The sequence below is a fragment of the Chelonia mydas genome, chromosome 3 (assembly GCF_015237465.2).
Source record: "Chelonia mydas isolate rCheMyd1 chromosome 3, rCheMyd1.pri.v2, whole genome shotgun sequence".
NCBI classification, from domain to species: Eukaryota; Metazoa; Chordata; order Testudines; family Cheloniidae; genus Chelonia; species Chelonia mydas.
Window position 1 is genome coordinate 43,325,752 of NC_057851.1, and position 25,871 is coordinate 43,351,622.

General features: G+C 41.1%; 1 protein-coding gene across 2 annotated transcripts in view; it reads left to right on the plus strand.

The window, feature by feature from the left end:
• AGPAT5 (1-acylglycerol-3-phosphate O-acyltransferase 5) overlaps positions 1-25,871 on the plus strand; it is a 120,199-nt gene that overhangs the window by 72,515 nt on the left and 21,813 nt on the right. Inside the window, exon 6 of one of the 2 annotated variants that reach the window (XM_007055053.4) lies at positions 13,197-13,358. The exons of the other annotated variant lie outside the window; for it this stretch is intronic. Coding sequence (XP_007055115.2) covers positions 13,197-13,358 — 162 coding nt within the window. The remainder of the gene's footprint in view (positions 1-13,196; positions 13,359-25,871) is intronic. 2 annotated transcript variants of the gene reach the window in all.

Sequence of the window (25,871 nt, forward strand, 5' to 3'; positions counted from 1 at the left end):
AATTGGACACCTGAGGCCTCATTGACTTCTGTGGCACCACCTAGGCAGCACGGCCGGTGACCATTGCAGGGGCCTTATTGGAGTGTGTGGTGCATGACGAATTTAGGAAACAAGCCCAAGAGAAATAAAGTATATTTGATAATCAGCAGTACGGTTCTGATGTGATAGATATGCAATTTCCTGCAATATCCTTGAAAAACCTTACTGAATTAAGTTTAAGTATCTTTGGAGTCCATTGTATTAAATGCAAAGGTTATGTATTATTGTAGGCTGGGTTTCATGTAACTTCTGTAGGGGGAGGTGAATGCAAATTTCCTACCCCCTGCTTATGCAAAAAAAAGTCTAACCTTTTGAAGCTGCGCCCTGAGGAGTGGACCATTGTCATAAGAACATAAGAATGATCATCCTGGGTCAGACCAATAGTCCATCAAGCTCAGTGTTCAATCTTCCAACAGTGGCTGATTTCATTATCAACATTGAATTCCATCTGCCATTTTGTTGCCCAGTCACCCAGTTTTGTAAGATTCCTTTGTAATTCTTCACATTCTGCTTTGTCTGCTGATCACCTGTTCTTGGAATCTGAAGATCAAAGGCCCAACCTGTATAAAGAAAAGACTGAATTATTCGTGGTTGTGCTAATTATGAGCTTAGGCTGTTATGAACCACAGAAAAAACCCTTGGTGGGGTTTGAAGGACTGATTCCTTCCAAAGCCCTTCAGGTGTGACCTTTAGTAAGTTTGTTAACAGAGGCGACGTGTGGGGGAGCATGTAGGGTCACGTGCCCTCTCCCCAACTTCTGCCAGTTTTTTCCACCCCCCACTCAGCCACATGGTGCAGCCAAATCCCTCCTCCCTGCCAGCAGCTGCCAGACTCAGCAAGCTGCGTGCCCTGGGGAGAGGCAGGAGCAACACCTGGGAGCTTCAGGGAGGGGCCACTGCTTTCTGGGAGGGGAGATTGAAGGTACGTCTCCTGGGGGGAAGGGGCAGCACATGACTCAAGCTGTTCAAGGGGCAGCCAAACCTTTAAACTGTGGGTCCCCCATCAGCAGGTACAGGTCGTCTCTGCTTATTAGCATGTGTGTAAGTTCTTTTATTTTTATTAATATTTTTCTCTGCAATGCTTTCACCTTACAAATAAATGTGCTTGCTTACAGGGAGCTGTATGGTAACTTGTAACTGCTGACAGTTACATTGTTCATAGTGCTGAAAAGAGAAAGAAGCGCACAGATGCTGGCCTGTTTAGGCAGTCTGGCTTGCTGGGGAAATCACAGTGTGGGCAGGGAACTGTGGAGCCTGGAAAATCCCCAGTCAGGAGGCCAAGAGATGCGGATCTCTACCCAAGGGAGGTGATGGCTAAAGAGCCAGGAGCCTAGAGTTGGGTGCCATTGGTAGACCGCAGAGGGGGAATTCAGGCATAGTTGCCCTGAACTATGATATCTGGTAATGCAAGTCCAGCCCTACATTGGATGTTCCAAAGTCATGAACAAAATGGCATTGCCACCAGAGTAGAAGTGTCTTTTAAACACAGCAGTGAGATGGTTTGTTGTGTAATATAGCCTATCAGACATATGGTACGTTCTGCATCATGATTTTCATTTTAAGAGTTCGCAAAACAAAACGACCTTCACTTGCTACTTGTCTGCATGTTTTCATACGTTTTCTTGATGTTCCCCCTTCACCTTCCTCCTCTGTCTCCAAAGTCCCTCCACCAGGAAGATGCATATTTGTTCCTTGATTTTATGAATCTTTTAGGGGGGATTTATAAATTTCTGATGCTAGACTCATTTTAAGATTGTGGCCTAACAAATGGTTTTCTGTCTGTGTGGGTGGTCTGGTAATGTGTATCTTATTGGTTGGATAGCAGACAGTGTCTTTATCTGAAGATACTAGAAACAGGAGATGTGAATTTGCCACAGAGCAGCTAACTCACCCACTGTGGAAATAGCTGTGATATTTTTGTAACCTCACTTTTGATCAGTTCTTTAGCATAGTGGTGTTATCATAGTTCTCTACAGTGTAGTCCTGTAAAGGGAGAATATGTGACCCTAATAATATAAGAGACTCCCACCCAGACATCCGAGGTTAGCAAGGGCTTCTTCTTCCATACGTAACTTAGAACTGTCTTTCTCTGTTTAACTTTTAAAAACAAAGCTGTTAACCATGTAGAGCGAAGAAATTGTAGGACTAAAAAAGAGTTATTACCAGATGGATAAAATGCATCTAGCTTATCCAGCTTGTCAGCAGAATTTATCACTTATCAATAGATGTAACCATACAGTAGAACCCTGATTTTATGAACATCAATCTTCTGAATGATCGGTTATATGAACGATTTTTCTGCTGTCTAAGCCAGGTTCCTGCTGCCAAATATGAACTTCAGTCCTTCAACCGATGTTCAAGGAATTGTACAGGGTTAAAAACTAAGAGATTTGATGGCAAAGGATTCCGTTCTCTCAAAGAAAAATCATTTTTATTGTATACATTTATTATCTTCATTATGTATACTATGCACTGTACCTATTGTAATTTTCAGACGTTCGATGTTATGAACTTTTTGATTTTATGGACTGTTCAATTCTCAATTAGTTCATAAAATAGGGCTTTTACTGTGTATAAATCCAATCAACTGGATATTGATCTATCTGAACCTATTAGAAAGTATTTTAAAAGTGTTAAACTCAATGTTTCTCTCGCCACTTTCATCCACAGAAAATACCGTCGTGGAGTTTTAAAATTAACATTGCTAAATCTTGTATTTTTCTCCATAAACCTCAAAATTGCTCAATGCCAGTCTGTGAACCATGATGTTCTCTGTGGAGATTGGGGTGAGACAGAATACTGTGAAAGTATCCATAAATGTTGTTAGAATGTAATGAGTATGTCCCATAGATGTTTCTTACTCGTTGGTCTGTTTGTTGGGTGGAGTTTCCCATAAGTAAGTTTTGGAATTTCACAGTGTCCCTGAATTTTTGGTAATCACAATCGTAATTTTTTTCTTGCCTTGCAGAAGACTTTTCATTTATCTCTGGAGGACGAAGATTGGGGGAGGAAAGGAGGTGTTTGCATTTCCTGTGTTCATACCTCATGGTATGCTCCACAGTTCGGTTTGGTTTGGGTCAGAGACTGTGTGAGAATCCTAATGTGTATTTTTGGAAAAGTAGATTTTGGACTACTCAGAGAGTTTGTGAAGATGTTTAAGTTTTACAAGTTAACTAGTCTTATGGATTTCTTCGCTATGTTAGACAGTGTCTCTGTCCGTTCCAGTGGGAAGCCTTTCATGTCTGATTTTTAGATTAGAACAATGTCCAGGTTAGTCCCTTTGGACTCTCAGTGGAGATACTCAAGGGATTCCGATTCAAATTAGATTTTCCTGTGTCTGAACATAGTAGGAAATATCATGGCTCCTCTCCTCCAGATATGTTCTCTCTTGGTCTGTGGTGAATACAGTTTCTGGGAGTAAGATTAAAAAGAGGGGAACCAGCTGACCTAACATTAGTCCTGGATGATCACTGAGCCGGTTTCTTGTCCAGTGATTTGTCTGCAGTAAAATTATGAATGGTATAAGGCATAGTAGACACTGATCTTTAGTTGATCAACCTGACTCTGAGGTCTAGGTTTCAGTCTGTTTTGGGCTCTGGTGACACAGGCATTCACTGACTTTACCAGATACATTATAACTATCCACTGATTTTTCCAGGCTCTGGTTGGCATTTTCTCTGTTCATTGCCTTCAGATACGACTTGTATCGAGGAGGAAAAAAAGTGAATGGTCAGACATTTATATATCTATTTTTAATTTAAAAGGTTAATTTCTAAAGATTGTGGTGGCTGGGACTTTCACACTCATGAGGGAAAACTTCCCATTCATCTCTGCTAAGTGGTTATTTTTTCTGAGTTGAAATAATCTTTACTTTTACTAGATCTGTTCACCAGAATGATACCTGAAGCATCATTGTGCTCTTGATTTTCTTTAGATTATCTGACCATTTTAATAGAGGCCAGTTCTTTTTTGGTTTTATTGGCCTCCCTAGCTTATCTGTTAAGACTTTGTATTTTTTATAATAGTTTACTAACTTGATAAAATTCAAAAATTAGGTTCTCCTCTATATATTAGCAATGAGAATAGCATTACAAGGTAAAGTATGACATTATTAGATATTTAGCTTGTTTTCTTTGGCTTTTAAAGTAAAATCTCATGACCTCAAATATTTTAACATAGAGTCTTAACTTTGTATTGCCCAATATTAAAAACAGTTTAAGCACAGCTTGTTTTGTGAATTGCATGCAGACAGGCTGCCAAAATAATTGTAACTAGTTGTTTTTAAATAATGGTATGTTGACTTTAGCAAAGATTATCAAGTGATTGCAAGACTATCTAACATTTTTTATAAAACAGATACTTTTAAAAGATGTGATGTATGCCCAGTACTTTCATTTGTTTACAATATACTGAGCTAGGCATATTAAATAGTGCATTACAGCTTTTATTTTTTAAGATATTTCTTGGACCATCTTCATTATTAACCAAATGGGAGGCCCTAAATCAGAGCTTACTTTGTGCTTAGGCCTTCAGAGCTCACCAGTAAATCCTGGAATGGGAAGGAAATTAACTCTACTTTCACAGTTAACAGCTTCCCAGTGACTACCCTAATCTCCAAAACAGGATCATATTTTCAGAATTTCATGTTCTTTGAGTGCTTGCTCATATCCATTCCATGTTAGATGTGTGCATACCCGGCACCATTGCCAGAGATTTTTCCCTCACTGGTATCCATCAGGATGGCTCTAGTACCCTCTGGTGCCACGTTCTTATGTGCTGGTATAAGGGGTGCCACCAGCCATGCACCCTCTCAGTTCCTTGTTTCCGCCCACAACTGTTGCTGGAACAACCCCTCCTGCTTCAGCAAGGTTTCCCTCTCCCTGTTGTCAAGGGACTGGGGTCAGGCGTGCCCTGGTCCCTGGGTTTCAAACCTTGTGCTTCCTGTGGCAAGCCTATGCCCATGAGTGACCCACACTCCAGCTGAAGTTTTTGGGAGAGACTTACGTGAGAGACAGGTGACAGATCTCTCTGGACTTTTGACCCCGTACAAAAAGGGACTCAGAGATTAGAGGTTATCCAAATGGAAGCAGTGTTCAGACCAGCCTCAGAGCCAGGCCACTCCCATTCTGCACCAAGCACTTGAGACTCAGTACAAAGTGCTCCTCCGGCAACACACACTTCCTGACACCATTCCCCATCTCCAGTGACAAGAAAGCAGCACACTGACAGAAGGCGCTCACCGATGCAGAAGAAAGACAAACATGGGGAAGGCAGTAGAGTGTGACCAGGCCACTCCTCCAGCCCAGGTCCCACGGTGACACCATCGACTCCATTCAGAGCATTGAGTCTATCTACCTCGAGGTTTCACATCTTCTGAGAGCTCGGAATGCACTGACGGGTCACTGAGCAGATCCTTTTCCTCTCACCATGAGTGGTCCCTTCACCCGGAGTTCACCAGGTTCATCTTCCAAAGGGGGTGGGTCTCCTCAGGTAGACTTGTTTGCGACCGAGCAGAACAGGAAATGTCATCAGTTCTGCTCACTCTGCAGGCACAGCCCACGTTCCCTCTCAGATGCCTTCCTGCTTCCCTGAACAGAGCTCCTGTTCTACACATTTCCCCCCAGCCCCTCTGGTTCACAAGATCCACCTGAAAATCAGATGGGAGAAGGCAAAAGTTAGTCTTATAGCTTCAGCATGGGCATGCCAGCACTGGTTCGTCACGCTACTGGGTCTATCAAGAGCAATCCTGCTTCTACTCTGCCCTGGCCTGATCTCTCAAGACCATGGTCGGTTACGCCACCCAAATCTCAATTCTCTTCACCCACCAGTGCATGGATGTTACATGGCTGAACGCAAAAGAGCAGACCTGTTCATAACAAGTTTGGCAGGTCTTGTTAGGTAGTAGGAGGCCATCCACTAGGGCCGAATTTAAGTACTTCTCAATATGGGCATCCCAACAAGGCCTCTCTCCAATTCCGTCTTCCCTTTAGTCTATCTCAGACTACTTGCTCCATCTAAAACAGCAAGGTCTGGCCCTCGCATCTATCAAAGTGCATTTAGCAGCAGTTTCAGCCCTTCACCCACCAGTGAATGGCAGGTCAGTGTTCTCTCACAAGAGGATGGTCCTTTTTCTTAAGAGACTGGAGAGACTTTATCCTCAGGTCCATGAGACAATTCCCCCATGCAACTTAAACCTGGTTTTCTCAAGGCTCAAGACTTCACTTTGAGCCACTAATGTCGTGCCCTCTACTGCTTCTCTCTTGGAAGGTCGCCTTCTTGGTGGCGATCACCTCACTCAGAAGGGTCTCTGAAATCAAAGCTCTTATGTCAGAACCACCATACCTGGTTTTCTTCAAGGACAAGGTCCAACTGCGACCCCACCCAGCCTTCCTGCCAAAGGTGGTTTCGCAGTTCCATAGCAACCAGGCCATTTTCCTGTCAGTCTTCTTCCCAAAGCCTCACAAGAACTCAGAAGAGCAGTTGTACATTAGGCGTGCCCTCACCTTCTATATCAAGAGGACTAAATCCTTTCGCAAATCCACACAACTCTTTGTAGCAGTAGCAGGCAGGATGAAAGGGTGTCCAGTGTCAGCCCAGAGAATCTCATCCTGGATAACCTTGTGCATTCGGGCATGTTACGAGCAGGCAAATGTCCCACCTCCAGTCATCTTAACCATTCACTCCATTAGAGCTTGGGCCTCTTCAGCAGCATTCCTGGTGCAGGTTCCAATCCAAGACATTTGCAGGACTGCAACTTGGTTGTCAGTGCATACCTTCACATCGCATTACACCATTACCCAACAGGCTCAAGACGATGCCAGGTTCGGAAGAGCAGTGTTGTTGTCAGCATGTTCATGAACTCCAAGCCCACCTCCTGAGGTACTGCTTGTGAGTCGCCTGAATGGACGTGAGCAAACACTTGAAGAAGAAAAAACAGTTACTAACCTTCCATAACTGTTGTTCTTTAAGATGTGTTGCTCGTGTCCATTCCATGACCCACCCTCCTACCCCTCTGTCGGAGTTAGCCAGCAGGAAGGAACTTGAGAGGGTGCGTGGCTGGCAGTACCCCTTATACTGGCACATAAGCGCACAGCACCAGAGGGACTAGAACTGGCCCGACAGATACCACTGAGGGAACAATCTCTGGCAGCGGTCGCACACACACCTAATGTGGAATGGACATGAGCAGCACATCTTGAAGAACAGCAGTTATGGAAGGTTAGTAACCGGGTTTTTTCTGTAAGTACCTACATGGGGAACAAATGTGGAATAATGGGCTCTTCAGACTAGCAGAGAAAAGCATAACACAGTCTAAGGCTGGAAGTTGAAGCTAGACAAATTCAGACTGGAAATAAGGTGTAAATTTTTAACATTGATGCTACTTAATCATTGAAACAATTTTCCAAGGGTCGTGGTATCACTGGCAATTTTTAAATCAAGATTGGATGTTTTTCTAAAAGATATAGTCTAGGAATTATTTGAGGAAGTTCTATGACTTGTGTTATACAAGAGGTCAGACTAGATGATCACTGTGGTCCCTTATGGCCTTGAAATCTATGAAAACAGCTCAGCACCTAATAGCTCCCATATAGACACCTAAATGAATGACCGGTCATGAAAAGAACTCTGTTCCCATTTAGGCTTGATTTCCAGTTGTGCTCCTCCCCTATTAAGACTAATGATCCCATTCATGGTCATACTTTTTAAAAAAAAACTAACAAAACACACTCCTCTGAGTACTGTGTACACGCAGAGTTTGAAAATCATGTCAGTATAGAGTTAATTGAACGTGCGCAAATCATAGAGCATTCCTTGAATGTAGAGAGGGTTGGTTTTTTTCTTTGTCTGAATGGATGTAAATGTTTCCAGAAAGATCTACATGGTGATGGTAGCAGGGGGAATGATAAATTTCAGGCCACAAGGAGTGTATTTGGGGAAAATGAAGCAACATTAGGTATGCTGAATAGAATGTCCACACCCATAATTGTATAATTACAGGTACAATACTGTAATCTTCAGCAACATATTTACCGAATAAATATTTTGAAACACAACATAGTGGCATCGTTTGAAGTGACAGTTCACAAAATAGAAAAATATGGCCACCATATTATGCTTCTAAATATTTACATAATTGATGTACAATTGAATAAACAAATATCACTGGGGCAAGTAGGGCTTGTTGTATATGAGGTGTACCTCATTCAGTGCACTAAATGCCCCGATAACAACTATGTGGGTGAAATGAGACAATCATTACACTCTCAAATGAACTCACATAGAGAAATGATAATAGACAAAAACACTGTATCACCTGTGGGTGAACACTTTTCACAAAGCAGTCACTCTATAGCTGACCTCTGAGTCCTCATCCTGAAAAGATGAGGACTTCACCTTCAAAAGTTGAGCCTGGAAGCTTAAATTCATAACGTTGCTAGATACTAAAAATCATAAACTGAATAGAGACACGGGATTTATGGCTTATTACAACAATCTATAACCCATTTAACCCTCTTCCTCCTCCAGCTTTTTTTTTTAATGGTTATTCCTTTCCCCCCTGTAACTGGAGAGGTGTTAATGGGTTACTTCACCTTCAGTGATCTCTAGAAATGTGTTAACTACTTATACTAAACAATCTGTTCCAGCTTCTATTTAGCTGTGACACTCTGGGTATGTCTACACTGAAATTAAAAACCGATGGCTGGCCCGTGACAGCTGACTTGGGCTTGTGAGGCTCGGGCTTGCGGCTGTTTAATTGCAATGTAGATGTTTGATCTTGGGCTGCAGGGACCGTGTGAGATGGGAAGCTCCCAGAGCCAAATGTCTGCACCACAGTTAAACAGCCCCTGAGCTTGAGCCTTGCAAGCGTGAGTCAGCTGGTTTGGGCCAGCCATGGGTGTCCAACTGCAATGTAGACGTACTCTTTTGAGTATCTTCCCACGACCTGAAGAGCTCTGTGTAAGCTCAAAAGCTTGTCTTTCTCACCAACAGAAGTTAGTCCAATAAAAGATATTACCTCACCCACCGTGATGCTCTAATATCCTGGCACCAACATCGCTATACCATTGCATACTCCTAAAGAAGCAAGATAGGGATAATGACTTATACAGATCCTTTCAACTTTAAGGATCCCAGAGCACTTTAGAAATGAATTGTTTAATAGCACTCAGTAGTACTACAGGGCAGTTTCAAAATTTTAGGTCAGGAAGTGAAGGAAATCCCAGAGGTTCTCCCCAAAATACTTCAAGGTGTCTCAAACTTTGTCATAGCATTCTTGTAGGCTTCTGCATTGTAACGATTTATTTAAAGAATGTAGAGGTAACAGACGGTCACTGGCAAACCTTTTTAATGTTGCAATGATTTTGTCAAGTCCTAAGGAAAAAGAAACTGTTAATATTTTAACTCTGTAAGTTCAAAAATTCCTTAAGCAGTACTGCAGTATTTAATATGTTTACACTCTGCTTTGGAAATTCTGCTGTTCAGTGAGCAGGTGGCCTGGGGAACATTTTTGAGACAGAAATAACAAAAGATAGAATATCTCCTTGTAACAGTTGAGGCTAAAAGTGAGTAACCTCCAAAGCCTTCTAATATTTTACTTGGAGAAGAAGTTTTGTTAACAGCAAGAGACTGGAATTTTTCACTTCACATGCGGTCCATTTTATAGAAGTATTTTTAAAACATCAAAACACTGACTTCAAATCATCTGTTTCTGAGATTCAGTGCACGTTCAAACTCTGTGGAACTAGACCATGGTTTCACTTCAAACACAAATAAAAGTACATATATTCTGGGCATGCTCAAAAGTGTGTTTTCTTATATAGAAATGGATATGGTCAGCCACAGCAATCATGGATTTTAAACATTTTGGTTAAAACTTTTAGGATGCTATGAAACTATATACCTTTTTGTGTCCAGTCACATATATCTTCAGACTGAACCAGTGTGCAAGCCGCGGGGCATCTCGGTGTTCCTCAGGAAAACTCTGAAGGTTTAGCTGTTCAGGGAGTGTAGACCTCTTAACTTTCCTTCAGAGTTGTTTTCTTAATTCCAGATTTCCCAACTACAAATACAGCCACATCTGCTCAACTTATCTTCTGTTATGCACCTGTCAGCTGAAGTAAGCTTTTTTTCCCAGTTTTTATCTAAGCCAGTGGTTCCCAAACTTGTTCCGCCGCTTGTGCAGGGAAAGCCCCTGGCACGCTGGGCCGGTTTGTTTACCTGCTGCGTCCACAGGTTCAGCCGATCGCGGCTCCCACTGGCCACAGTTCGGTGCTCGAGGCCAATGGGAGCTTCTGGAAGCAGCAGCCAGTACATCCCTCGGCCCACGCCGCTTCCAGCAGCTCCCACTGGCCTGGAGCAGAGAACCGCGGCCACTGGGAACCACAATCGGCCGAACCTGCGGACGCGGCAGATAAACAAACCGGCCCGGCCCGGCCCGCCAGGGGCTTTCCCTGCACAAGCGGCAGAACAAGTTTGGGAACCACTGGTCTAAGCCATTTCTGAGGCCTCAATTCAGTGTCTCACCTTTAGCAGGAGATAGTCCCATTAACCAATAGTCAATGAGATTATATGTTTAAGAGTATCTTGTTGAATTAGATCTTCATCCGCTCATCTTTACTGTGTGTGAAAAATACAGCAGGTATTTTGGCATCCCCAGGAGGAGTGAGTGTTCCATCCATTTCACTATGTGCCTGCCTGCCTTAATGGAGTTGAGAGTAAGTTACCTTTGAAAACTGTTTTTCCCATGAATTGTTGGACTAGTCTTAAACCATATTTGCAAATAACAAGGTGCTTGTTTGCCTGGGGATCTAGTCTTCTTGGAGACCACATAAAACTTTACTGACTTTAATGGGAGTTGTTACAGTTTATTGATGGAAGGCTATGAGCAGTCATTGGCAAATACCATTCATTAGTTCTCATATCTTGAGGGTTTTTTAACCTTTTTTCCTCCTTCCTGGTGGGCAAAGAATTCTTTCCCAGTTATATACAAAGGAAGATACAGAGAATAAACTGGGAGAGTATTCAAGGCTTATGAGTTCTTCAGTTAGCATGAAGAGATATTTTCTAATGGAAACTTTTGAAAGCCCTCCATTTTTAAATTATTAAAAAAAAAAAAAAAAAAAAAAACCCCCACAGGCGAGGAGTAAATTTCACAAGAATAAAACTTCAGTTTCCAGTTGCTAAGCAGCTCCCAGGTCAGATGTGCAAAGACTTCATTTTTCATGTGAAATGCAAAGTGTTTTTAAACAAATATCTTGTCAGTTGTATTAACAAAAATTATACATCATATGGCTTTGCTGAGCTAGTCAAAACACACAGCTGCATTACTACTGTCCTAAGGATGGATTGTTTAGTGAGCCAAATGGTATAATTAGCAATAATGGAATAGAAATGAGGAAAGAACAATGTAGGTTGCATCGAAGGGATAATATACTGTGAGATCTGTTAGACTTGTAGTAATCTCTCAAGTGAAGTTGTGAAAGCCCCACTGCTTGAATACATTTTAAATTGGAGTGGTCAAAGCACTCAAGTATATTCTATAGGGAACAGTTATCCACTGCAGATATCTGAATAAAACAACCGTGTCTCTTTTCAGTCTACAGCTTCTGTGATGCTCCATGATTCACATTATCAAAATATTATTTCTGTAAAATAAATGGGTAGTGATACTTCCTGATACTCATTTCACACCTTAGGTATTATCACTTTCCTTCTATCCTATCTCAACATGATATCTCTTACTGTTTTCTGTTACTGGCTTGATTTTATAGAAGTGTGGAAACAGGATTAATCAGATATCTCCAGGTTAAATGTGATCTGGAGCTGGAGAACGTGCATGTTTTTACTGTCCGTCCTTGCTTTTTTCAAAAATTCTTTAATAGCAGAATCCAATTTGTCATGCTGCTGCTACTATTTCAAACAGTGCTCCCTTGGCAGTGGCGGTATAAGCAGCAGGGATGCGGTGTTGAGCAAAGTGAAAACAAAATTGTAGAGAAAATGGGATGAGGAAGGGCCAGGAACAGAAGTTGCAAAGATGTGTGCACACACAGAGAGGGGGACTGAACCATTAAAGTATAGCCACATCATTTTAGTTAGGAACAGAATTTGGTTACTTGTATGAGGAAAGACCTTTGATTGCTCTTAATCAGTCCCTTCTGGCAAACTGAAAAATTGGATGGTTTCAGAGTAGCAGCCGTGTTAGTCTGTATTCGCAAAAAGAAAAGGAGTACTTGTGGCAGCTCGCTTCATCGGATGCATCCGATGAAGTGAGCTGTAGCTCACGAAAGCTTATGCTCAAATAAATTGGTTAGTCTCTAAGGTGCCACAAGTACTCCTTTTCTTTTTGAAAAATTGGAGTTGATGAGTTATCAGAATAACATCTCAGACAGTGGGATGGTTGCGGTTATACAGTGCGTTTGAAAGAGGGAGAATTAGTATTTAGGGAGGAGAAACAAAGCAAGCATAATGGAATCACCAATTACACTTTGACAGTGGGGCCAAGAATAGCATCCTGTCTATTCACACATAATTTGAATAGATTTCTGTGTCACTGATATTGAGGGGTAATGGAACTCAATATTTAGTGGACAAAAAATTGGTTTCACACAGGGAGTAAGATGTTGGGTGAATATTAAACTTGTTTGAATTTACCTGTGTTTATGTTTTGCCTTCTGAGTTGGTTCCAGGAAACAGCCTTTATGTTCTAACACTTCTTCACAATTTCAACTCACTTTATACCCCTGTGAGACAGAAAGAAGGTATAGAAGGGACATTTTTCATACTCCCCACTCGTAGAATTTAAATGGTGTTCATTACTACTTACAGAGGTTCCCAAACCTTTCCACAGTGAACCATATATTTAATACAGAGATTGTTAATGGAAAGAGAGGCTGGTCCACAAAACAATCACATAATATCTCTAATGCAACTACAGCAGTTGTTTAGGTAAAAATACATTAAATATGTTCTATCTTCTTAATACAGTTTAGGAAATGGATATCAGTAGGTGAAACCAGCAACATGTAGCCAGACCGCTCTACACAGACCATAGTTTGGAAACCACTGAACAGTCATCTTTTGAAAATGGCTTTTCCTTTGTATATTTTCAGTATTTAAGTCCAGCTATTTTATCCAATGTCTGTCTGTGCTCTTTCCTAGGGCTTGCAGTATTAAAACATGTGCTGACGCCACGTGTAAAGGCAACTCATGTTGCCATTGACTCAATGAAGAATTACTTAGATGCAGTTTATGATGTTACAGTAGCATATGAAGGTACTGTGGACCACAAAGGGCAAAGAAAAGTGGCACCATCCATGACTGGTGAGTTGACATTATTTATTAATTCATACATGCACTTATAAAAATACAGGGCCAGATCCATCGCACAGCTCAGTTTGCGCTGCTCAGATGGTTAACAGCAGCAGTATAGCTTGGTGAATCCAACCCACTGAGGACTTCGCATTGGGGATCCATGGATGATGAACATATATAGTGACTCCTACACAATTTGGTAGGAGGTTCCCAAACTGTAGGCTCCTATACCAGGTCACCGCTTCTGGCTCTCAATTCAGGGAGTATTCCCATGGCCAAGTCCTACCAAATGATTAAGATGAACTCTTGTGGCCATTGGCAGCCAGGTGACATTAACTTTTAGGCTTGTGCTGACTCCAGGTTTGGGAGACTGTAACAGTTGCTTAACGCCTTCCTCTCTGGTCCCCCTATTTTTGTCATGCTTTTGGATTTCTGTGGAACACCTTAGAATATAACTGCTAAAATTTACATGGGAAAGTATACACTTAATAATATTATTTGAAAAATTAAAATACAATTATTACAGTTTAATGTAATCTAAAATCTTATAGAAAATATAGCATTTTGTCTCCTAGGCCCAACCAAGTCATATGGACACATGTCCAATAAAACTTTAAACAGTGTCAATTTTAAATCAACATCTTTTATTGCACTGTAGCTTTTCCAGAGTTTTTTTTTTTAATATAACCTTCTGCTCTCATAAAGTTCAATTGCTTTCAATTATCATGTGCTATTAGGATGAATTAATGGAGATTTCTAACTTAACTAAGTAGTAGTAGTTCCTTTAACTCTCTTAAAACAGGAGCCAGAATTTTTTTTTTACTGTAACAAAGTAACTCAAGTTTTCTTGCAACCGTATTGACGTGCCAGATGTTTTCCTTTTGCCAGCTTCAGTTGGTGAATTATCATCACTTCTAGGCATCACTATCTGAATCCATTAAGTTTCCTCTGTCAGTAATGAAGGCCAAAATGTTCATTGTCAAACCTGATCTTTAACTGTAATTTGTCTTTTCAGTACATTACAAATCTGACTTTGCATATTAGCTGACCAGGCCTTTTTGACTTCAGAGTCTGCTTTGGTGCAGAATTGTTTTTTTAAGTCGGGGCAAGACTAAAAAGGATTGCATGAGCATTCTTACTCTGTTCTATAAATATAAATATAAAGTATGCAGCTGAGCTTTGAGTTACTCTTCTGTGCTAGTATGAAGGAGGAGCCTGGATCTTTATCTAACCAATATGACCATTGTTTTGTTACAGTTTAATGGTGGGTTTCTTGTACAAATCTTAAGTGTGACCCACACATTTTTTTCAAAATAATTAATCAACATATTCCTTCATTGCAAAAATTATGTATATAAAAATCTGTCTTTTCAGAGACCTTCAGGTCTCCTTACAGATGGACATTCCTTATTCTTCTTCCATCTAAGAATAACTCTTAGATGGTAGACAGAAATGTAGTTCAGCTGTTCCCAAATCCAAATTATTTTTTGTTCAATTATAAAATATTTTCAAGAACATGTGAAACTTTTTGCTATGACTTGCATTTTTTTCCCTATTTAATGTTCCAAACTCCGAAAGCATTTTGTCTCCTAGGCCCAGCCTAGTCATATGAACACATGTCCAATAAAACTTTAAACAGTGTCAATTTTTAATCAACATATTTTATTGCACTGTAGCTTTTCCAGAATTTTTTAATATAACTTTCTGCTCTCAAAGTTCAATTGACTTCCCCATTACTGTTATAATAGAAGTTTGTTTGTTTATTAAATATATTTGTCTAGTTATTTTAGGTAAGGATTCCATACATTATTACTTTTCATCTTAAAGTTCTCTTCAAACTTTTTTGGAAGCTCCCTTGTACTGAGTATTGCCAAGATGCACTTTTGTAAAACCTGATTCAGTTTGTAATTCTGCAAGCCTGATGAACATCTGTAGTGAACATTTTGAGAACACTATTTTCCATTCAGTTCTTCAATATTAACATTTAGCTTTCTCTTTTTTAAAAAAAAAAAATCTTTTTGAACTTTTATCTTGTCTTAAGTGTTATGATCAACAAATATATTCTGTTTGTAAAGTGCTGCGTAAGTTTATGATGATAAATAAATATGTAAAAAAATTTGAGATGTATCCTTCAGCCAACTAATTGTGAAGGTTGAGATGACTACGGCCTCACACTTGTCTGTACTTTCAGCAACAGAAAAAATGTGATGAACATTCAGCTAAATAGTTATTTTATTCATAACCAAGTAGCCGTATGAAACATCTATCCAAAACATACCAGATTCTTGTAATAGTCACATAATCTACGTAATTTATTATTGGACATATAAAAGCTAGGGCTGTTAAGTGATTAAAAAAATGATGATTAATCATGCAATTAAAAAAATTAATCATGATTAATTGCTTTGTTAATAGAAAACCATTTATTTAAATGTTTTCTACATTTTCAAATATATTGATTTCACTTACAACACAATACAGTGTACAGTGCTCATATTATATATTTTTTATTACAAATATTTGTGCTGTAAAAAACAAAAGAAATAGTATTTTTCAATTCATCTCATACAAGTACTGTAATGCAATCTCTTTATCATGAAAGTTGAACTTACAAATGTGGAATTATGTACCAAAAAAAACTGCATTCGAAAACAAAACAATGTAAAACTTTAAAGCCTACAAGTCCACTCAGTCCTACTTCTTGTTCAGCTAGTCATTCATACAAACAAGTTTGTTTACATTTGTAGGAGATAATGCTGTCCACTTCTTGTTTACAATGTCACCTGAAAGCGAGGACAGACGTTTGCATAGTACTGTTGTAGCCGGAGTTGCAAGATTTTTACGTGCCAGATGTGCTAAAGATTCATATATCCTTTCATCTTCAACCATCATTCCAGAAGACATGCGTCCATGCTGATGACAGGTTCTGCTCGATAATGATCCAAAGCAGTGCAGACCAACACATGTTCACTTTCATCATCTGAGTCACATGCCACCAGCAGAAGGTTGATTTTCTTTTTTGATGGTTTCGGGTTCTGTAGTTTCCACACCTGGGTGTTGCTCTTTTAAGACTTCTGAAAGCATGCTCCACACCTCGTCCCTCTCAGATTTTGTAAGGCACTTCAGATTCTTAAACCTTGGAATGAGTGCTGTAGCTATCTTTAGAAATCTCACACTGGTACTTTCTTTGCATTTTGTCAAATATGCGTGAAAGTGTTCTTAAAACGAACATGTGCTGGGTCACCGTCCGAGACTGCTATAATATGAAATACTTGTCAGAATGCAGGTAAAACAGAGCAGGAGACATACTATTCTTCCCCTAGGAGTTCAGTCAAAATTTAAGTATATTATTTTTTTAACAAGCGTCATGATCATGAAGGCATTTCCTCTGGAATGGTGGCCAAAGCGTAAAGGGGCATACGAATGTTTAGCATATCTGGCAAGTAAATACCTTGCAATGCCAGCTACAAAAGTGCCATGCAAACCTCTGTTCTCACTTTCAGGTGACATTGTAAATAAGAAGCCGGCAGCATTATCTCCCGCAAATGTAAACAAACTTGTTTGTCTTAGCGATTGGCTGAACAAGAGGTAGGACTGAGTGGATTTGCAGGCTCTAAAGTTTTACATTGCTTTGTTTTTCAGTGCAGTTACGTAACAAAAAAAAAATCTACATTTGTAAGTTGCACTATCACGATAGAGACATTGCATTATAGTAGTTGTATGAAGTGAATTGAAAAATACTATTTTTTATCTTTTTTACAGTGCAAATATTTGTAATCAAAATAATATTTTGAAGTGAACAATGTATATTTTATTCTGTGTTGTAATTGAAATCAATATATTTGAAAATATAGAAAAACATCCAAAGATAGTTAATAAATTTCAATTTGTATTCTATTAACAGTGCGATTAATTGCGATTAATTTTTTTAATTGTGATTTATTTTTTTGAGTTAATCACGTGAGTTAACTGCCATTAATCAACAGCCCTAGTAAGGATATATGAAAAATTACTAATATGGTCATATTTGTCATTCTCTTGAACCCTCAAGCCACAAAATAGAAGAAAAGTATATGTTCTGAAAAGTCAAGACCATTCTACCATTTGCCAGGCAATAGCCGAAGAACTGTTTTGTTCAAGAATTAATATAACATGGTTTGAGGGCACTGGGAATCAATACAGAAAAATTCCTAAAATTAGTACTATAGAACATCCAGTATATGATATGTAGATATTCATGTCAGAATTAAAAGGGGAAAAAAAATGTAACTTACATCAAAAACAAAATGGCAGCACAATCTTGTTAACTTCCAAAAGAAGATAAAGTTGACATTCCTTTTTCAATTTAGTAGCTTTGATTGGAATTTATTGCATGGAAAACAAACTTTTGATAAGCACAACTCTAATTGAAGGCAATAGATTTATTATGTTAAAGCATTATTTCCCATGTGAATGAAATTTGACTTCCATAAAGTTAAAACATATTTCTCAAGAAATCCAACATGCTTTCATAACTGTAAAACAAAATTCTTCACAAAAGCCCCTGTCATTCTCAGAACCCATATGTGTCTAGGGACTTGGTTAATTCTTTGCTCACAATTTTTGTTCAGTGGTAGTCATGAGTAAGGCTACATTTTAGTCACGGGTATTTTTAGTACAAGTCATGGACAGGTCACAGGCAGTAAACAAAAATTCATGGCCCGTGACCTGTCCATGACTTGTACTAAAAATACCCGTGACTAAATCTTGAGGGGATGTATTGCCAGTGGGGGGCGGCCCAGGGATCACTGCGGGTGCAGGGGGTGGCCCGGGACCCCACTGGTGCTGGGGAGGTGATTGGCAAGGCTGACAGGCTTCCTACCTGGCTCCTCGCACCACCCTGGAAGCAGCGACATATCCCTCCCTCAGCTTCTAGCTCTGTGTGCTGCCCCCACCTCAAGCATTGGCTCTGCAGTTCCCATTGGCTGGGAACCGCAGCCAATGGGAGCTGCGGGGGCGGTGCCTGCAGGCAGAGGCAGCGCACGGAGCTAGAAGCTGAGAAGGAGGGACATGTCGTCACTTCCGAGGAGCCTCCCACGGTAAGTGCCACCCAGAGCCCGCACCCCCCCAGCTCCCCAGCCCTGATTCTCCTTCCACATGCACCCAAACAGCTGCTGCTGCTTGGTGGGGGAAGGGACACAGTGGCCCAAGACTGACCCAGCAAAGGCTGGTGCGGCTGGCCCAGGGGCTGCCTGAGCTCCTCAGGCAGCCCTCGGGTCAGCTGCTGCAGGAGTCACGGAGGTCTCGGAAAGTCACGGAATCTGTGATCTCCGTGACAAACTCGCAGCCTTAATCATGAGAGAGAAGGTAAAGTGGGCACTATGTACTCTATGGTTAAAATACAGTGCCTCTCCAGACAAGCAAGATGTTGTCAATGTAAATGACTAAAGAAACAGAACCTAAGAACTGTATTAGATCAGACCAATGGTCCATCTAGCCCAGTATCGTGTCTCTGACAGTGGCCTGTGACAGATGCTTCAGAGGGAATTGACAAAACATTTGACAGAATTTGCTGTCAATTCTGAAAAGTCCTTGTGGCACCTTAGAGACTAACAAATTTATTTGGGCATAAGCTTTCATGAGCTAAAGCCCACTTCCTCAGATGCATGGAGTGAAAAATATAGTAAGCAGTGTACGTATACAGCACATGAAAAGATGGGAGTTGCTTTACCAAGTGGGGGGAGGGGAGGGTCAGTGCTAACAAAGCCAATTCAGTTAAGGTGGAAGTGGCCTATTCTCAACAGTTGACAAGAAGGGGTGAATATCAAGAGAGGGAAAATTACTTTTGTAGTGCTAATGAGGTCAATGCAATCAAGGTGGATGTCGGCCATTTCCAACAGTTGACAAGAAGGTGTGAGTATTAGCAGAGGGAAAATTACTTTTTGTAATCAATTCTAAGTCAGCCTCTCTCATCCAGTCTGTTTCTGGCAGTTGGAGGTTTAGGGACACCTGGAGCATGGGGTTGCGTCCCTAATAGCTGTTGGTGTACCTATCCGCCATGAACTTACCTAATTCTTTTTTTAACCGTTATACTTTTGGCCTTCACAACATCCCATAGCAACAAGTTCCACTGGTTACTATGCATTGTATGGAGAAGTACAGTAACTCCTCACATAAAGTCATCCCGGTTAATGTTTCGTTGGTACTTTGCTGATCAATTAGAGAACATGCTCGTTTAAAGTTGCACAATGCTCCCTTATAATGTTGTTTGGCAGCCGCCTGCTTTGTCCACTGCTTGCAGAAAGAGCAGCCCGTTGGAGCTAGCTGGTGGGGGCTTGGAAGCAGGGTGGACCAGCAGCCCCCCATCAGCTCCCCGCTCCCCTAAGTTCCCTGTGTGGCAGCTGCAGGCTATTAACTGCCAGGCAGTTCAGCTGTCCCTCCCTCCACTGCCGCATGTTAGAGAGCTTATTCCTTCACTCTCCCACTTCCCTGGTCCTTCTTGCATGAACAGAGAGCAACAATACCCGAAGTCCGAAGGTGCAAACAATTTGATGTTTATTGGGGTGAACTTCCAGCAAGCTTAAATACAAGTTCCTTTTTCCTTATTTTCGAATCCCAACTTACTTCCTGTTTGCCCCTAATTTATATAGTAATATTCTTAGCTATACCTTAACCAATCATTCTACTGAACTAACCAATCCTAACATATTGTAACATGATTAGCTAACCAATTATATCCCACCACAGTAATTAGATTACACCCAGCAAAATTAATTATACAGCAGACAGAAACAATCGCAGAACCAGACAGAGATTATACAGACAAACAATAGCAAAGTGGGAACTATAATGACAAAACAATACAGAAGTGAGGATTTCACATCCCAGCTATTGATAAGTGAGTTCTTGCCAGACAGGATGCTATCAAACTAAGTTTCCTTTTACATTTTCTAGGCACTTCCCTTTCTCTGGAGGTGATAGGAATACAATCCTGTCCTGATAGTGCCTGACAGCCCAATAGCACCTTATTTCAATGTGACTAGTTTGGAATGTGAGGAGCTGACCGTTCGCTTTCTAGCTTATGGCTGCCTCTGCTGCTTAGCCAAAGGCCTTAGCCTAAGAACAGGGCCTCAAACTCTCACAGTAAGAGAAGGCCCTTACACCGGCAGACAGTGATTTTGATTCTCTCTTTTATACCTCTAGAACTAGCCAAGTGATAAGAATACACCTAAATTCTTAAAGTACAGGCCTTTACAGACAGGCCTGAATATCTATATCCTAACACCGCATGCCTTATCTCCCCGGGGAGTGGGGTGGGGGACAACACAACAGGGCTCAAGATGGAGGGAGCTTGCTGGCAGCAGCTGCTGTCTCAATTTGCTAATCTACTTTAAAAGGCAGTGTACTTAGAGTGGGCTCAGCGTACTTAAACGGGTAAGTGCATCTCTCACACACACGCTGTGTATCTCTGCCATGCTGTCTCCCCTCCCTCCATTCGTGCTGCCTTGTAGAGTGTGAGGCTACATTAACAACAATGTGTTTACCCTTGTGGGCTCAGCCAAATGCTAGATCATCATTTAGCAGTAAGGCATTCCCTGGGAAATATCCCACCCTCTGAGTTCACCACCTCAACCAAGCTTCACGATCATCATTACTGTGTACAGTATTAAATTGTTTGTTTAAAACTTATACTGTGTGTGTTTGTCTGTCTTTTGTCTGGTGGAAAAAATTTCCCTGGAACCTAACCCCCCCATACTTAATTTAATTCTTACCAGGAAATCGGATTCGCTTAACATAGTTTTGCTGAAAGTAGCATTTTTCAGGAACATAACTACAACATTAAGCGAGGAGTTACTGTATTTCTTTTTATTTGTTTTAAACTTGCTACCTATTAATTTAATCAGGTGATCCCTCGTTCTTATGTTCTCTAAAGCAGTAAATAACATATCCCTATTTACTTTCTCCACACCATTCATGGATTTATAGACCTCTATCATATCCTCTTCTTAGTTGTCTCTTTTTGAAGCTGAACAGTCCCAGTCTTTTTCATCTCTCCTTGTATGGCAGTGTTCCATGCCTCTAATCAATATTGTTGCCTTCTCTGCATCTTTTCCACTTCTAATATATCTTTCTTGAGATGAGGCAAACAGAACTGCACCCAGTATTCAAGGTGTGGGTGTACCATGGATTTATGTAATGACATTGATATTTTTCTATTATCCATTTCTTTTCTAATGGTTCCTAACATTGTTAGCTTTTTTTGACTGCCACTGCACATCGTTAGATGTTTTCAGGGAACTATCCATGATGACTGCAAGATCTCTTTCTTGAGTGCTAATATCTAATTTAGACCGCAAGATTTTGTATTTATAGTTGGAAGGTTTTTTATTCCAATATGCATTACTTTGCACTTTTCAACATAGAATTTCATTTGCTATTTTGTCACTCAGTCACCTAGTTTAAATGAGATTCCTTTGTGGTTCTTCACTGTCCACTTTGGACTTAATTGTCTTGAGTAATTTTGTTTCATCTGCACATTTTTCCACCTCACTGTTCACCTACTTTTCCAGATAATTTATGAACATGTTGAACAGCACAAGTTCCAGTACAGATCCTTGGTGAACCCTGTGTTGTGTCTCTTTTCACTGTGAAAACTAACCATTTGTTCCTACCCTTTGTTTCCTATCTATTAACCAGTTACTGATCCAGGGGAGGATCTTCCCACTTATCTCATGACAGCTTAGTTTACTTAAGAGCTTTAGGTGTGGGATCTTGTTGAAGGCTTTCTGAAATCCAAGTACACTATAGTCACTGAATCACTTGTGTCCCCATGCTTTTTGACTCCTCAGAGAATTCTAATTGATTGGTGAGGCATGATTTTCCTTTTCAGTAGTTGTGTTGACTCTTCCCCAACCTATCTTTTTCATCTATGTGTCTAATAATTCTGTTCTTTACTTTCAACTAATTTGCTTGGTACTGAATTTAGACTTGCCAGGATTGCCTCTGGAGCTTTTTTTAAAAATCAAAATTATATTTGCTACTGTCCAGTCAACTGTTTCAGAGGCTGACTTAAGCAATAGGTTACATACCACAATTAGTAGTTCTGCGGGAAGCGGCGCGGGCCGGGCCACCACTTCCCTCAGTTCCCATTGGCCAGGAACGGTGAACCGCGGTCACTGGGAGCTTCGAGCGGCCGTACCTGCAGACACTCAGGTAAACAAAGCGTCTCACGGCCCGCCAGGGGCTTACCCTGAACAAGCCGCAAACCAAGTTTGGAAACCCCTGGTCTACTGGCACCACTGATCGTTTGACAGACTTTCTGCTTCAGATGTACTTTAAAAAAATTGCTGTTCGTGTCTTTTGTTAGTAGTCTTTCAAATTCTTTTTCGGCTTGCTTTATACTTATACATTTGACTTGCCAGATTTTGTTCCTTTCTATTTTCCTCACTACGATTTGACATCCAATTTTTAAAGTATGCCTTTTTGCCTCTTATCACCTCTTTTACTCTCTTGTTTAGCCATGGTAGGATTTTTTGGTACTCTTATTATTTTGTTTTATTTGGGATATACATTTAATTTGAGTCTCTATTATGGTGTTTTTAAATAGTTTCTATGCAGCTTACAGGCATTTTGCTCTTGTGACTGGTCCTTTTAATTTCCATTTAACTAGCTTCCTCATTTTTGTGTAGTTTTCCTTTTTGAAATTAAATGCTACTGTGATGGGTTTCTTCAGTATTCCCCACCCCCAAAGGATGTTACATTATGGTTGCTATTGGCAAGCGGTTCAGCTATAGTCATCTCTTAGGACCCCATCCTGTATACCACTTAAGACTAAATCAAGAATTCCTTTCCCCTTCAGGGTCTCAGGAATAGCTGCTTTGAGAAGCAGTCAGATGGTGTCTAGAAATGTTATCTGTCTTGAGGTGAGGGGTACCGACTATGGGGATAGTTGAAAGCCCCATTATTATTGGGTTTTCTTTTTTGTAGCCTCTCTAATCTCCCTGAGCATTTCACAGTCAATAGCCTCATACTGGTCAGGTGGTCAATAGTATATTCTTACTGCTATATTCTTATTTTTCAGCCAAGGAATTTCTATCCATAAGGGTTCCATCGTATATTTGATTCATTTAAGATTTTTACTATATTTGACTATGCTTTCTTTAACTTAGTATTACTCCCAGCTACTCTGTCATTCCTGTGTATTTTGTATTCTGCTATTACTGTGTTCCGTTGATGACCATTGGTCCACCAAGTTTCTGTGATGACTATTATATCAGTATCCTCATTTAATACCATACACTCAAGTTCATCCATCTTAGAATTTAGACTTCTAGCATTTGTATACAAGCACTTATAAAATTTGACTATATTTAGTTATCTGCCTTCATGTGATGTAATGGAATGGGACTCTTTTTCATTTGAGTATTTTTCTTCATTTCCTGCTTGTACTTTATCAACTTCTGTCCTCACTCTATTATCCTAGGAAAGAGGAATCTCCTTTAATAAATCCTTCCCTATGGGATGTCTCTGTCCAAACCATGTGCTCCTCCACCCCAATCAGCTTTCCCTCAGACCTTAGTTTAAAAATTGTGCCAAGAATACCTGTCCTCCATTCCTCACCCCAGTCTCAGCAATATCTCAGCAGTCTCCAAGCATGCCTGTTCGTAACTCCCCATCCAGAGGGGCAGAGCATCCCCAGATCCTGGCTCGCACACATTGAAGTAGACATCCCTAGAAGGGCAGTTATCAAAGAGCACTTCGGAGGGAAGGATGGTGAGAAGAAGGGCTCAGCCCATCTCTCCCCCCCCCCCCCCCCCCCCCCCCCCCGAAAGGCAAGTCCTCTCCAGTACCTGGCTTACATGAAGGGGGACTTGGAGGAGAGTCAGATACCCATAAATGGTTAACCACCTCCCCACCCACCCCGATCCTGGCACACATACAGGAGCACAGGGAATGGGGCTCAAAGAGAGGCAAGATCCTCATATCTCAGCAGGGAGAGGGGCTGTGACCCTCCTAGATGGTCCTGGCACACACACAAAAGTAGTGAGTGGGGCTCAGACCCACCCAGATCTTGCCCCACACTCAGAAGGCAAGAATGTAGGTGTGAGGCAGCCCTGCCCCTATTCTCCCCCGCCACTCCCTTCCCTGTGTCCCTTACCTCTTCCACCTCCCCCCATTGAGGTAGGCCCAAACCCCCTGACCCCTTTCCTCCCACTCTCCCATCCATAAAGTGCCCCTCCCCTTCCAGCAAACATTTGTATGTCTAATTATTTTTGCAAAAATACTTTGATTACACCCCACACCACCCCCATCTGAGACAGATTTTTAGCAATATGCCTTGTGTTTGAGGTGGGACTCAAACTGACGCTCATTGGATGTGCCAGTTTCAGAAGGAGTACTGCTTATCTTGAGCCATCTAGTTGATGTGAAACTTTCAGCACTAAATCCCGTTGGCTCCTCTGTCTGTGTATGCTCAGTGTAATCTGTTTGGTGCAATGCCAAACATTGCAAAGGTTGAAGTGCCTAATTAAAGAACTAAACTCTTTGGCTAATAATATTTTCCAGGCTAATGAATGGCATGCACTCTATTGGAGTCACTCAAAGCACTTGAGACCCTCGTGTGATCATCTCAGCCCTCGTTTGATCTGTATCTGCACAAAATTAGCTGCTAGAATGTGTCAGCTTTAAGAAAAGCTGTTTGATTTCAGGGCTATGTCTTGAGAACTCCTTGTTTAAATAGCCCCAAATTTGGATCACTGACCAAACCCCATGCCCCCATGAGGCACACAAAATTTAAAGGCAATCTGAGTAACCACACAGATTTTAGAGTATTTAGAAGAGTCGAGCTTTAAACATAAAGCTGGTTTTAATCTGAGGCCTTGTCTACCCTACGAAATTAGGTCGATTTTATAAAAATCGATTTTTAGAAACCAATTTTATACAGTCAATTGCGTATCTCCACACTAAGCGCATTAAGTCGGCGGAGTGTGTCCTCACTACCGTGGCTAGTGTCAACTTACAGAGCGGTTCACGGTGGGTGGCTATCCCACAGTTCCCGCAGTTGCCACTGCCCATTGGAATTCTGGGTTAAGCTCCCCAATGCCTGATGGGGCAAAAACATTGTTGCGGGTGGTTTTGGGTACATGTCATCAGGCCTCCCTCTCTCCGTGAAAGCAATGGCAGACAATTGTCTTGCACCTTTTTTCCTGGGTTACCCATGCAGATGCCATACCACGGCAAGCATGGAGCCTGCTCAGCTCACCGTACGTCTCCTGGGTGCTGCTGGCAGATGCAGTACTGCATTGCTACACAGCAGCAGCTCCTTGCCTTCGCGGCAGACAATGCAGTAGGATTGATAGCCGTCGTATGTCTCCTGGGTGCTCCTGGCAGACCTCGGTGAAGTCGATCAGGGGCACTTGGACAGACATGGCTATCCTCCTCTTAAAGCACCGAATGGGAGCCAGAGACTCCAGGTCATTCTCTTCTTTAAGTTTCGTCTCATGGAGTTTCTGTCCTGCCTGGAATATCATGCGAGCTGGAGGC